The following is a 15,032-nucleotide window of genomic DNA, read 5'->3' as shown; positions in this document are numbered from 1 at the left end:
TGCGGGAAAAAGAGCAAGCCTTGTTAGTACTTCGCAGCGCGGCGCAACGCAGTTCGTAATAAAACGCGACAACAAGGGAAAGAAAAAGGAGCGTGTAGTCTGCGTGCAGCAATTCTCTCCATCTCCCCCGAGGGAAGTTCATAAAGTGCGAAAAAAAAAAAAAAAAAATTAAATTAAATTAAAAATGTAAAACACGAACCGCGAGGTCTCACGTTGGTGGCGCGTTTTCTCATTTTATCGATAAACGACAAATCGTAGCCGTCGTGAAAATCAGGCTTCTCGTCGCAGGTATACCGCAATGGAAAAACAAAACGAAAACTCGTGGCTTCGCGTCATTAAGTGGCGATAAGATAAATTCTGGCACGCCGAGGTATCGCTGTCGCGTTAGCGGAAGCTTCCGTCGAAAGTCACTATCAACGCTCGCCGAAACGGGCGAAAAAGAAAAAAGTCACGGCCGATGATGTCCGTAGCATCGATTCTCGGGGCATATTATTTTTTCGAGTCCAGCGCTGCTATGCCCCTAAAAAAGAAGGCAACTCGGTCAGCTCCGGAAAAAAGGGCTCGTGGCACCTGACACCTACGGCCGGGCTCGCAGCGGCGGCGGCGGCGGCGGCGGTGGCGGCGGCGGCGGTAGCAGCAGCAGCAGCAGGTGCCCAGGCCTAGAGGTCATACACCGGTATAGGCCTAGTGTGTGCAAGGATGCTCCCTAGGTGCGCGCAGAGCTCGAAAAAGGAGCGCGAGGAGGGGGCCGTGGGACAGGGAGGTCGCGCCGCCAGTTGGCGCTCATTTCTGTCCGCTCGCTCTCGTGCCGTGCTCCGCGCGCACGCCTATACTGCTACCGAAGGCACTCCGAGGCACAGTCAGTTCGCGGCCGGCTCGCTGGGTTGCTGCTGCTGCTGCTGCTGCTGCTGCTGATACCTCTGCTCTCTCTCTTTCTCTCTCTCGCGCGCGCGACTACAACATCCTTCACGCGCGAGGGTCTTGCGTTATTTGTTAGCAACCAACCAACCAACCAACCCACCCACCCTTAATTTTTTTAAGAGACTTGAGTTCTCGAGGAGAGTGGAACAAGGTGGGCGAAGTAGCTTCTCTCTCTCTTTCTCACTCTCTCTCACTCTCTCTCTCTCTTTCTCTCTCTCTCTCTCTCTCTCTCTCTCTATCTCTCTTTCACCGCCGTTATGGTTGGTGGATGAGTGATCGCCGCACATGCTTGCACGTTGTTGCTTTCCCGAAGGTTGCAAGTCGGTTTCGTCGACCGAGACACGTCGAATTCGCATGAAGTTCACGAAGGAGAGATCGATAGCGCGCGAGGCCCTCCCCCTGCCCCCTGAAGTAACGATCTCTGCTGGAAAGAGGTAGCGCGAAAGTCCATTTGTCCAGGCGTCCGATCGAGCGAGGGAGCGCACGAGTATGAACTCCCAATTGCGGAGACTCAATCGAAACATTCGTTACAGCCACCCGCGGTACAGCATGTCCACATAAACTCGGTAAAATATTTTCAGCATTGTCATCTCTCTCTCTCTCTTTCTCTCGCTCTCTCGTCCTGTCCTGATGTCCGAACTAACTATCCCGTGAATTATCTATCCGGTCACTCGCTCGCGGACACCTCGATAATAGTCCACCAACCATCGGGAGATAGATTAGCCGCGAAAGAGATAGAGAGAAAAAGAGAGAGAGAGAGAGAGAGAACGAGCAACTTTTGCAGAGGAAGTGCGTCGAGTGTGTCCCCGTCGTCGCAGCGGCCCACCCGATGAGAAGAAGGCCAACCTTGAGAGCTCGCCAGCGCCGCTGCTCTCAGCTGTTGTGCTCATAGGTGACACCAGCTTGTCCAACTGCTTCCGCTACTTTCTCTTTCTCTCTCATTGTCCTTTTTTCATTTTTCACGCCCCCCCCCCTCTCTCTCTCTCCTCTCTCTGTGTCTCTCTTTCTCTCTGGCTGTCCTATTTAGAGAATAGACATATCACTATTCTGCGGTGAGGACATCGTCGTTTGTCACGCGCACATGCTTACTCGTAGGATCGTCGACGAGGTGCGCGTGAAACAGTCTTTCTCCTCGGGTGGGAGGAAGCCAAAAATGTTCTATTACGATTGTACTTGCGTCGACGGCCCACGCGAAACACCTGCGCTAGTTCCGAGAACTTCTCTAGCCTGGCAACAATCGAATCACCGCAGACTCGTACTTTTACTTTTGTTTCGAAGAATTGCAGTGGAAAATATAAGTTGGATTCGATTTTACTTTACTCGAATTCAATTTAGCTACGGGCATTGGCATAGAAAGAGAACGTTGTACTGCCTTGTAATGGGTTATTACAATTATTACATGCTGAAAGATTGCCAAAAACAACTGCTAATTAAAAGGAACAGTGGAGTATGCTCATTAGAACAGGATCGATCCACGTAAGCGCGCCGGCGACGAGAACTCTGGAATCACAATACACAATTTTATTTCGTTTTCCTCTCTCTCTCTCTCTCTCTCTCTCTCTCAGTCTGTCTGAAGCATGCAAACTTTGGAACAAGTCCAGCTTTGGATTTTTCTTACGTATCTCAAATTGAATCCGCGCGCGCCTCCTTCAGCTTCATTCGTCGTCGAAATTCTTCGAGGAAGCAATTAACCGGGCGAGGTCCCGCGAAAATGCCTTGCTCGAGCGTCACGAGCGAGGCAATTCGTTTCCCTTTCGCCGACGCGAGCTTTTAGAGCGCCGTTGCTTTGGCTTACCCAAGCCGCTCGTCGGAGCGCTGACGCGACGCGATTCTTTTGTGCCTCGTCGATCGTTCAAAAGCAAACAACGCCGGATTTTTGCGCTTGGCAAACGGGAAGCGCGCGATCGCGATCTCGATCGAGCGACGATCAGCGGCGCGCTGCCCGCTTCTAACGTAATTGTGGTGTAAAACAAGCGAGATGCCTCGTCGCCGGATCCGGCGTGCGCGACCCTAAAAATAAAGTCCTCCTCCTCCTTCTCGCGCGACTCCTTCCAAGAAACTATCCCTCCTCCGTACGCCTGTCCTCCTCTCTTTCTCTCTCTCTCTCCAAAAAGAGGACTGTTTCGAGCCCGGCGCTCATTCGATTTGATTGAGGTCTGTGCCGCGGCTCTCGCTCTCTCCCTCTGTCTCTTTCTCTCTCGCTCTCTGTTTCTCCCTCTCGGCTCATTCGTCGTCTAGCGCTCGCGTCGTGCAGTGCGTCGTCGCGCCTGCTGGCCGCAGAAGTGCAAAGTTGTACTCGCGTTTCTGCTCCGTTTTCTCAGCGGCGACACGCGCTCTTTCTCTCTCTCTCTCTCTCTCTCTCTCTCTCTCTCTCTCTCTCTCTCTCTCTCTCTCTCGCGAGTTTCCTTCTCCGCGAAGTGCTGGTGTGGTCGGCGATTGTGACCCGGGCGGATCCAGAGTGATTTCCACGAGTAAGTTATTTTGGCGTCGATCGACCGGCCGGTGAACTTTTAATCAGCGAGCGATCGCGACGACTCACGGTGGGAAATTAATTGCTGGCGCTCGGCTCGGCTAATTAGCCAGCTCGTTAAACGCTCTCCAATTAACCGGAGAGTGAACACGAGACTCTTGTTGTCATTCCAGACGTCGATGGCTCGCGCTCTGTGCCGGGCTGTCCGTCGGTTTTTGACGATGCGCGCGCCGCGCCTGTATTTCGAAAAATTCCACGCGAGGAATTTCCAGCTCGATAAGTTCGCGATCGTCGCGCTCGCTGATTCACGCGAAATCAAAGCCTCGACACCGCCGCGCACGAACAAAAGCCGCGAACGCGCACGTAGATTTCGTTTGCGCGCGAGGAGAGAGAGAGAGAATTCGCGTCGCTGATCGCTTCGTCCCTCCAGCCCAACATCGGCGTTAAGTGATTAATGGGAACGAAACGCATACTACTCCTCTCTCTCTCTCTCTCTCTCTCTCTCTCTCTCTCTCTCCTACTCTCCGCAAGATAAAAGCCAATCCATTTTAATTTGCCAAGGCCGTGCGTTTAGGCAAGTTTAACAGCCGTTGGCTGTGACCCCTCTTACAGTTGAAAAATGCTCGACCCGAGAAAATCACGCTCGTGTCGTTTTAGAGAAACGTGCCGCGCGCGGCGCGACTCGATCTTTTTCACTTCCAACGACATCGTAAAAAAAGCAAGAGATTAGCATTGGTTCGTGGTCGTTATTGGAAAAATAATGGAGCGCGGACGACATGGTCGAGTCTCTCTCTCTCTCTCTCTCTCTCTCTCTCTCTCTCTCTGTCTCTCGCGCGCACGCGGATAAAACCTCAAGGCGATATACCGAAAGACAACGTCTGCCGAAAAAACAGGGAGAGAGAAAGAGAGAAAAAAAAGTCAATGCCGGAAACTCGTAGATTACGATCGAGGAAGTCAACAGGTCGCACGTCCGCCGGAAAGGACGATCTTGCATGGCCCGCGCGCACGCGCGTACGTATTGCGAGGCGAGTTCCCGCGGAACAGTGCGTGTTTTTACACCGACATCGAGTTTCGTATTAGAGAAAGAGAGAATGAGAGAGAGAGAGAGAGAGAGAGAGAGAGAGACAAGGAACGAAGTGATTAGCGTCGTCGTCGGATGTCAAGAGCGTTCGAACTTCTTTTTATATCACGGTTGAAATTTTAAATGCGCGACGGCAGGAAGTCGGCGTGTTTTGTCGTGTTTTCGGATGACGTAATTCACAAGCGTCGTGCATGCGACCTTTTTCTACGGCCAGTTGACAATATGCACGCGCGCCGAGATGTTCAATTTCGCAAATGGCCAATTAGCGCGAAGGCAAAAATCTGCGGATTTCCCGCGATAACGAGTACACTAAATTTTTCAACGGGCAATGTCGGAGCTTTGATAGCCATTGGATATTTCGAATGAGAAATTCAGCCCGTGCGTTTCTCGTCAAACGTCGTTACGCTAATACAATGCCGGCAAAGCCGACCCGATATACTCTTCCCCCCTTCCTCCCTCTCTGTCTGTCTTTCTCTATCTCTCTTTCTGGCTCTAAAAAAACAATGAATTTCACTCGACGCTCGCTTCCGAATGCATCGGAGGCGTCGGCGACAGCTGTGCGTGACTAGACTACCGCCGCTATATCGGATAGTTGGGGAAGGGGGGAACGAACGAATAGAAAAAAAAAGTAGAATTCTCTCTCGCGTGCGTTCACTTAATTTTTCAGAGGCAATTGCTAGTGACAGATTAATCCTAAATCCCGCGTCGACGTGTGTGCTTCATTTCGCATAGAAAGAAAGTCAAGGTCGGGCTGCTTCCGCCGCTATTTTCGGAGATAGGCGCATATCGCGCGTTTCTTTTGCTCGACTGCCCGATCGAGGGCTTCACCCATTAATAATTCGCGCGTCGCACCGCGTGATTTTCGTTTTTCTTTCGCCACTTCACTTCCCCCCTCGTGCGAGCTTATGACTGCTCGCGCGCGCTTATTAAATTTGCATATTGATTGCGCTGCAGTGGGGCTTTGCATTTATCGGCGTTCATTTGCTCCAGCCGATGCGGACAATTTATTGTTACACGTTGGCAATTTTTCGAGCCGGTCGGCTGGGCCAAGGGCGCGCGCAATTGGGAATGCGGCGATGACATTTCGCTTTTCTCTTTTTTTTTCTACGCTCGATCGGAAAGCAGTTTAACGAACTGCATTCGCGAGCACAAGAGCGCAGAAACGATCGCGCCGTTCACCACAGAGCTATCCGACAAATCCAAAAGCATCGTGCGCGCAAGTCGACTATTAATAGCCGCGGGATAAGCGTAAACATCGTTGTTGCATGCATCAATAACTTGGGAACTCCCGGCGCTCACGACCCGCGGAAAAGACAAGCCAACGGCCTATGAACGCTCATTATTGCTACTGGACAAGCGAGCACGAAAAGAGCTGACGAGATTCCGATGGAACTGGTTGCTTCCGATCAAAATCGCAGGAGGGGAGGAGTGAGAGATGGATCTGGAATTTCGAGACTCTCTCGAGGTCACTGCGCGGGAAATGGACTCGCGCATCGGCGTATCGCACCGCGTAAGGCACACTAATCGAGGCGAATTGCCGAGGCGCGAAGGCGCCGCGGTTCAAGTTTACTTCGGCGCCGATGAGCGAGCGCCAATGACACTTGACGCGCGTCGATTTCTCCTTTTTTTTTTGCAAAAGAAAACGCGTCGGCGAAATTATGCTGCGCTCAGCCCGCCGGAATCGTTAAAGTCTCGATCGGCGCGTTCAATTTGCTCACTCTTTTGCCAGCAATTTCAAATCCAATCGAGGCCTTAGTACGGAAAATTGGCTCGGAAAGATGTATCTTTTCTCTTCCCTCTTTTTATCGTTGCCAGCCTCGGAGGTAAAAATTCCTGCGTTGTCTCTCGAGCGGAAACTGTGCATGACTTACGAGTTCTTTTTTGTCGAACGGCTCAATATTTATTTTTCCTTTGCCAGGCCTCGTTACTCGACTTTATATTACACGCTTTGACTTCCTAGCGAAGTGTCGAAAAATATTGAAATTGCACGAGAGAGTCGTAGATGTTCAGGCGAAAGATGGTTCGCGAAGAAAAGTAGTTTTCTCGTCCAATCAGGTCGATCGAGCTCGAAAAAAAGAAATACGATAAATTGCGCAAAGCACGAGCAGCAAAATATTATTGCCGGCACTTGACGCCTAGAAATCGCACAATGCGCAAAAAGGAGCAAAAAGAAGAAGAGCGAAAAAAAAAGACAGAGTAAATCGAGTGTTCTGTTCATTTGCTGATAGGGCGCGTCTGCAGAGTGGCCCGTCGGTCTCCATCGAGGTCACAGCTAACTAGGCACGAAATCTTTCTTTGAAAAGCCGCGGCGCCGGCGTATAACAATCGATGAGCCTTTTTACGCGCTCACCTGGTGTGCGCCGGGCGACCTTGACACTTGCTCTTTTAAAATAGCACTTTTCGAGTGTGCGGGTGTCGTAGCCACGACTGCTTATGTTGATCTCAGGGATGCTGCGCTTCGCTCTTGTCAGCTGTCGAGTTTCCGGGCGCTTTTCGAGGATTGTTAGCGTGCTCGCGCGCCACTGCGGCAAATTGGGCGCGGGTTCGTTATACAACTATCAAAATTTTCGAGGCTGGCCGGGAGCATTTTCGCAAGCTCGCTCGTCACGGCGAGCGCATTCGTTTACTTGTTTTTTATTTTGGAAAATCGCACGTTCGCGTCGGAACATTAGTTACGAGCCAGTAAGAAGCTTAATCGCGTGTGTATGTATACACCGCAACAGAGAGAGAGAGAGAGAGAGAGAGAGAGAGAGAGAGATACGATTGTACGAGTCGTCGCTTACATCTCCCGCAGCGGGGGATCTTAACGTTCACGCTTGAATTCATATAGGCTACATTCTGCTTTGCGTTTTTCACAGGCCTTGTGCCGCTGGCGAAACGTTGATATAATAATATCCCGTCCTTTGTCGTTGACGCTGCTGAATAGTTCGTTGTTTGAGAAAAAAGTTTTCGACGGAAAAAAAACGCCATTCGTCTTTGAAGCTTGTACGTTGGTGCTTTACCGTTTCGCGCGTAAATCATGAACAAGTTTAAGAATGAGGCCAAGAGAAAAAAAAGCCGACCGTTGTTTCGCGTCTGCCCTGAACTATTCACAAATTACAGCACCTCCCCGAGTAGTTTTCTCTCGCGGGCGAGATTTTTTTCTCCAAAAGAAAAAAGAACGTTTTTTGCAACTTCCCTCCCTTCCATTTGTCGCGGAATTGGGCATCTTCGATTGTCTTCTAGTTGAATCACGCTGGACTTTCGAGTAACCGATTGCAAACACTGAGAATCAGAGAACACTGAGAATTAATCTCTCGAGTCAGGAAGGGGGCCGGGTGTAAAAACTAGGTCACTCCATCTCTACTCTCGCAAAGTAATGAGCAAATCTCTCGAGAAAGATATCCGCAATGAATCTTCTCTCGCCGCCCAATTGAACTTGGCTGCAGGCACACCGCTCCGTTCATTTCTCCGAAAGGAAAAAAATATATAACAGGCGTGTTCGACCTTTCTCTCCGGCACGGAGAGAAAAAGGAGGCGGGGAATAATTACGAGCTTGCACTTTTCCGGCGGCCAACGCAGCAACAGGTGGCCATACGTCGCGCAGCAAAAACCCACGCGACGACGTAGCGGTCGAGTGCGTGCCGTATGGTTTTCAAGGCACGACGATCGGTTACTGCTGTTGCGTCGTGCGCGAGGGATCATCGCGAAACTACGTGATTTATCGCTATCGAAAGGACGATGGATCGCGCGAACGAGGGAACAATGAAAACAAAAGTCCGCGCGCGAGAGATCGTTCAGCCCTTTGCTTCGCGATAACAGCTGCGGCGTCGAAAAATGGCGGGGTGATGAACGAACAAACGCGGAAAGCTGCGCGCGAGGAAAAAAAAAGAGGCCTCTTTTTTGTCGAGCTTAACTGACCAGCGGGCTGTGATGAAAAGGACATCTCGCAGTTCTATAAATCGACGTGTCGATTCCACGAGCGTGCACGCGCATGTACACCGTTTTCTCAATTTTTCAACGTACCCCTACATGTACGTACAACGCAATTTTAGAGACGTCGTGTATACATTATTGAATCGCTAACGACGGAGTTTCTCAGGTACCGGATATATTGTTTTCGCGTGGCCTTGCGTGCGTAAAAAGTGAGAGATAGAAGGTCGTTTATGCATGTGAATGAAAATCGAAGCGAGATGAATCGTATCTGTAGAAATAGGTGCATTCGAGGAAGTAGATCTCAGTCGGTAAAACAGAGCCAACCATAAATCATCGCATCCACAATGCGAAATCACAAAGCTCTGTGAAGCAAAGCCGTGACCGCGGGTATCTTGCTAACACGCGTGTGCAGTAGGATACAAGAGCCATATATCGCTGGTACAGACATACTAAAGCCGGTGCAAATGCACTTTCGCTGTTTGCTGTTGACGTACGCAGGGAGGGCGAAGGAGGAGGAGGAGGTGGCGGGGGTGGCCGCACTGGCTCTGCGATCGGCGGCGCCGTCGGTGGCGGTGGCGGACAAGTCGGCGGCGGCGGCGGCGGTAACGTCGGTGGCGCTGGCGGTGGTGGCGGCGGCGGCGGCGGAGGGAGGCGGGCGCCAAGCCTGCGTCTGGTGAACGGACGCGCGGCCACTGGCGTTGGCCTTCACACCAGCAGCACCGAGTCCATAAGGTCGCCTCATCATCACCTTGGCGCCTCGCACAACGGTGTCCACTACAATCCCTCCGCCAATCACTACGGCAACAACAACCATCCCAGGCTCAACAAGGATGACAGCATCAAGATCAGCATCGAAAACACCAACACCTGCACCGACAGCCTCGTCACCGCGCTAGACGACGAGACCCTCCTCATTACCGATTTCCTTGGAGACACAGGTTAGTCCAGCTCGCCAACGCGACCGCGCCGTCGGTAAATTAGACTCGTTGGCGATGCTCCCACCTTGAACCCTCTTGGCGCGGGGCTATGCTCTTGAAAGTATCGCGCGAATAATATCGCGTTCTTATCGGTGCGAAGGTAATCGGCGGGCAGGCAGCCGGTGAAAATAAACCGCTATTATTTTTAGCGAAAACGAACTCGACTCGGCGATAGCCGGGAGGAGTGCAACGGCGCGTCACGTAACCGCGCGCCGTGTGCACTTGGCTCGGAACGGAAGGACAATATTTATTCCCCCGCGGAATACGCGAGCGCGAAAAAATATTGTTGTATACGCTCGCCGTCCAATAATTATAGTTTTTTTTTCTCCGCGAGATGCTCAAAATAATAAAACCGCTGTGGCTCGTTTTTTCCGCTTTAACGTCGGTTACGTGCCGCTGGCACTTTGCAACGAACAATGCACTAGGGTATGTAACTGAGCTACTTATCGGTCATCACGGAATGTTATCGAACTACCTTATAACACGAAAACCAGCGATTGAACAATGGCATTTTTCCTTTCTTCTTTTTTTGCGCGAATAGGAAAACGCGGCTGCGCGATAATCGTCGATCATAATTTTCTTTCTCTATCGTTTGCTCAACGAAAACTCGTTCTCTTTTTCTTTTCTCGTTGGCATAGGAAATGTGCGCTCGCTGCGTAAATACGAATGCATTCAATCGCGAAGACGTCGCTTCCATTCGAAAATGAAAATCGAATGCGGCTTTATTGGTCGCTGCTCATCATACGTCGGATTTTCGTTGGTATTTCGATGAATATGTTCATCCTATTTGAAAAACTCGCTTGTCTTGATTCAAATGATTGCTGGTGTGTCGATCCCCGCAGAGTTCTTTCTGTAACGAAGGCCGCCGTAATGCCATTAGACACGACGCAGAGCCGAGAGAAAAAAGAAGAGCACGTGAAAAATGACGCTTACGAAACGCGAGCGCGCACGGTTGTGGATTTAAAATCGTTTATCACATCGAGGAAAATCGTCAACTGTCGCCTCTAGTATTAATGACTCGATCCGCGTGTGTTTTACTCTGTGACTATATTTCGCAACCAATAATTATTCAAGGCAGATTTTCGGAGTGCCGTTAATCATCTGCGCGCGCGCGCGCGCGCGCCGGCGCCTCTAATTGTTCTCGCTCTTTTCGAAAGAATCTTGATTTACAAGTCGCGCGAGGATGTTATTTATCGCGTGATAAAGGCGTTAATAAGTGAACGGATGCCTTGTCCCTCGGTAACTTACGGGTGGTTCGATTAGTCTTGACCCACTTTCCCACACAACAGGATATGTGTTGGCTGATCGCGTGGGGATAACCCGCGTTTTTTAATAAGACGCGACTAATGCCATTTTGGTTCCTCTTGGCGTGACGTGCGCTTGGACACAGCGGCTCCGATCTACGTACCGTCTAAAAATAGCGTCGAGTCGATAAGGCCCCTCCGTCCCTGTTTATCTCCTGTAAAAGCGATAAGTCCGCGCGCGAAGATTAATGGGTTCCCCCCTAGCGGAGTCAGCTGACTGACCGAGCGGATCGCTGTTGCAGGCAACGAGATGAATTACAAGGGAAGCGGCAAGGTCCATTTCGGGGTGGACGATGTCTCCCTGTACGGCACGCCCAAGGAGGAGCTGGGCCCCGGTCTGCCCGGCCAGGAGGTCAAGCAGAGCTTCATCAAGAACCAACTGCAGGCCTTGTTCCAGCCGACCGACAACAAGCTCGCCATGAAGCTGTTCGGCAGCAAGAAGGCCCTCATGAAGGAGCGCATCAGGCAAAAGGCTGCCGGCCACTGGGTCATACATCCGTGCTCCAGTTTTCGGTGAGTTCGCCCCCCTCCCCTCTCCCAAGAAAGACAGTTACACGCGCAAAAAGCATCGACGCGGTGAGTCCCGTGCGCTTGAGTGACCTTCAGACTGCAATTCCTTGGATACGTGTGCGCTCGACTCTTTGAAGCGTGGTGCGGCTTTTCACGCAAAAGCGAGTCTCATTAATGTACGAGTAGAGCTCGTCGTGTGTGAGCGCACCAACGACTGTCTAACTTCCAAGTCGAGAGGAGCGAGTACTCGGCGGCTGCTTTATCCGATACGTCCGCGAGCTCGAAAAAAAATAAAAAATGAAAACTCGTTTATTAGCAACTATCAATTAACAGTGGTTGCGTAATTATAATCCCGATCAATCGCTTGCATCCAACTGCTTACGCTTGCGAAGGGATTTGGCTATATAATCGTTCGCTCTCGCGACTCTTTAATTCACTTAGCTTAAGCGTTGTTTATCCTTCCGCGCTTTAGACCGTCGCACGTATTCTTGGGCATTTGGTCAAATCGGGTCGAGTGGCTTCTTAAGGAATCGAGCTTGCTCCGTAATGAAACGAACGATTTTCGGCGATTCGTTGAGTTTCGAACGATCGATCTTCTCCTTCTCTCGCTAATTTTTTCTTTGACTCGGCGAACAATCAAACTGCCGTCATCCGAGATTCCAAAGGGATATGTTTATCAGATTTGCAGCTGCAGCGTCGCGCAGGCGAGAGGAGCCCGCACGTAGCTCGCTCGAAATAGAAGCGGAGAGGCAAAAGCTCCTCGGCGCAGCGCGCGCGGTCTAAATATAAAGGGCGCAATCAAATGGGCTCCGAGAAGACGCAATTAGCCGCGCGCGTGCGGATGCCTTTCCCGTAACCGAAATAGCCGTCGGCTTCGCGCATCAATTCGATTGCAGTGGGGCCGCTGATAAAACTAAGCAGCTTTGTAATGCGATCGAGAATATCCTGTCCGGACCTCGGTTCTCTCGGCGGGGATCGTCAGGGGAACTTAACTTCGAATTTTTCCGACGAATTTTCGCAGCTTACGCGGGGACTTTCCAGGCGCGGAAACAACGGTATTTTGACGGCTCGGCAGTTTTCTGAGAAACCGTGCGCGGCCTTTGACTCGCTGTTTCAGCCTCTTGAAGGATTGATGTTTACTTTGAATTATGGTAGTTTTACCGTCGTTCGGCGAATAGAATTTTTCCACGAGAGAGCGCTCGAATTTTCAAGATTAAATATCGTCGTAATCGAACAAAAGGTAAAGCTCCGAGACCGGAAAAGGATATATGACCGATAACCGTCTTCGGCACGAACTTTTCATGCCATTCAAGTTTACGCTTTGATCATTAACGTTTACCTCGTGCGGAAACTCGGAATATGGTTTTAGTTTACGGAAGATTATACGAAGTCTCTCGCGGAGAGAGCTTGGGCTAAAGAGGATTTGGGAGTCGAACGCTCGAACGATAATCCTCTATCGATTGTCGAACGCTCCATAAGCACGAAATATGGCCTACAAAAAAAAATAAATAAAAAGAAAACGCGCGTACTATATCGCACGCGCGGGAGTTGAAAATATTTTTCTCGTCCATGCTGTATGGATCGTTCTTTTCTTTCCTCTTCATTTGCAAGCCAGTAAAACGAATTCGCCGTCGATGCGGAGTTGATCGCGAAATTACCACGAACGGCACAGGACACACGCACACGCAGTTTTTCGATAGCCCCGGCGTCGGAATCTCAAGCTTATCGCGCCACTCCAGAGTGTCCCTGGCATCCCGAAGCGAGAAAAAGAGATCCACGGAGCGGCGCCGCCCGGACGGAGAGGCGTCGAGATCGCGAGTCCGCGCGCGGCCTGTTTACCTCGCAAATCAAGACAGAGCTGAAATCGAGTCCGTAGCGCGGGCGAACAATGGGATCCAATTGTGCGAGTACCGCCTACGCGCTTTGTTCGCAGCCGCCGAGCTAATCGGATGATTGTTCTCTCGCCGAGATCGCGCCAAAGGTCGTTGCTGGCGATACTGCGACCGATGAATCCGAAATGCGGAAACGAACGAAATCCAACGCGGACTTCTCTCTCTCGAGTGTTAATTAGATGGGATTCTTACGCCAATGCGATTCCCGGAAGTTAGTTAGCCCATCACCCTGCGACTCGCTCCGTCTCTCGAGTTTAAGTTATTACACGCTTCAAGTGGGAGAACGCTTTACTCGCCCGGCGTAGATTGGGCTAATTTATCCTGCTCTCTAACTCGATTAACATCATAGTCGTCATTACACCGTCATTATCGTCATTATCCACGTTGTCATGGTCATCGCTCCTCGTTGTCTTAGGCACTCGACTTTGCATTCGCCTCGTTTTCGAGCTGTCCCTTTGCAATTTTTCGCGAGCGAGGCTCTTTCGGCTCGGCTATTTAACCATTTCGGCAAGCAGCAGCTGTGTTCCATCGAGTCGCTCTTCATAAGCGAACACTTTGAATCCCGAGAGATGTCACGGAGGTACACACGCGCGAGCAAACTTTGATATCAACGTGCATTATACACGCTTGAGATTTGTGTCCAGAAGTTACCTGAACTCGAGCTACGACGAGCGAGAAGCGCATTTGCAACACAGTATCGCTTTTCCGTTAGCAAAGTCGAGAGATATAGCGTCAATTTTCGCTCTCGCCGCTTTGATTTCTCATTAAAACTTTGATCGGAGGCGCCGCTGACGCGCGTCCGTTGCAGACATCTCCTGCTGATGACAATTTCGACGACGGACTGCGCAACGCCGAGACACCTGAAATCGCTGTCGCGCTCAAGAACACAAATAAAAGAAGCAGCAACAATTGCTACGTAGATAGCTAAGCTTATCATTAGCTGTATTTCGCTTGTAGGGTCGATTGCTACGGGTCCCGCTGAGTTTCTCCGCGTTACGGCGGTAAAATTCTAACTAGGCGACAACGGCAAATTTTACAATATCAATTGGCTCGGTGTATCGCGCGAAATTGCGAGCGATTGCCGCGCGTCATTTTTTCGAGAATGAACGCTCGGCGCCGTATGAATATCAAATACGAGATTTCCATTCCGGGAGGAGCGCGACGCGTAGCGCGAACCGGACTCAATCAAAATGCGCGCAGCGAGGCTGTCGCTTTAATTACAGTTAATTCCCGCGCGTGCGACGGATTCGCAGTCCGCGCGTCCGCGAGAGAAAAGTCCATCGCGCGGCATCATTTTCGCTGTCATTGGTTTCCTTTATTCGTCGCGTCTGGACGCGAGCATTCCGGGCGTCGACAAATCGGACAATGCCGCGCGCCTCGCCGGGATGGAATCAGCGAGACACTGGCTTCTGCGAATCGCTTGCGCGCGGAGCGTCGCATCGAGGCTGATGACAATATCGTCGCCGAAGCCGAGCGCGCCGGCTGCGGCCATAACTCTCGTCAATCAGAGAAATCGCCGGGTGTATAGCGCTCGCACGCGCGCGCAATTGCGTAACGTCACTTGAGCGCCTGGCCGCCGGTAGGAAGCGGCTGCTTAAATTTGCAAACTACTTAATGGCTCATATGCGAGGCCGCCTCGATGCACGCGCGACGCGCTCGCCGATAATCCATGCGCGAGCAGCCGACCGAAATTCTTTGTCCCGCCAGCACCGCTTTGCTGCCGCGATCGTTGATACCGCGATTCGCTCGACACCGCTCTCCCAAGCACGTCGATCTCGCGCTCCCCTCCCCCCTCTTCTCACTTTGCATGCACGTCATTTTCTTACTCTTATTATTATCATCGACGGACTTCACTTACGCCGTTAATAACATCAATCATAACTACGTGAATTGCGTTTATTGTTTACTGGCAATCAAGTTTCATTTGCTCGAAAATTTTTTTCGAATTGTTGGAAACAGCAG

The 15,032-nt window shown here is 51.0% G+C and overlaps 1 protein-coding gene across 14 annotated transcripts in view; it reads left to right on the top strand.

Annotated features, from left to right (window-relative positions):
- Positions 1 to 15,032, top strand: part of LOC131666969 (potassium/sodium hyperpolarization-activated cyclic nucleotide-gated channel 3-like) — a 112,674-nt gene that overhangs the window by 52,662 nt on the left and 44,980 nt on the right. For 13 of the 14 annotated variants that reach the window (XM_058940101.1, XM_058940110.1, XM_058940109.1 and 10 more), the window contains 2 exons: positions 8,886 to 9,325; positions 10,911 to 11,181. In XM_058940101.1, the coding sequence (XP_058796084.1) occupies positions 8,886 to 9,325; positions 10,911 to 11,181 (711 nt within the window). Of the gene's footprint in view, positions 1 to 7,287; positions 8,486 to 8,885; positions 9,326 to 10,910; positions 11,182 to 15,032 lie in introns of those variants that run through there. The other variant, XM_058940105.1, reaches the window with a different exon arrangement.

Source organism: Phymastichus coffea, unplaced genomic scaffold (genome assembly GCF_024137745.1).
Source record: "Phymastichus coffea isolate CEN01 unplaced genomic scaffold, Cenicafe_Pcof_1.1 PCOF00062, whole genome shotgun sequence".
NCBI lineage: Eukaryota > Metazoa > Arthropoda > Insecta > Hymenoptera > Eulophidae > Phymastichus > Phymastichus coffea.
Note: the sequence above shows the minus strand (reverse complement) of the source record. Positions and strands in the feature narration are given on the sequence as shown.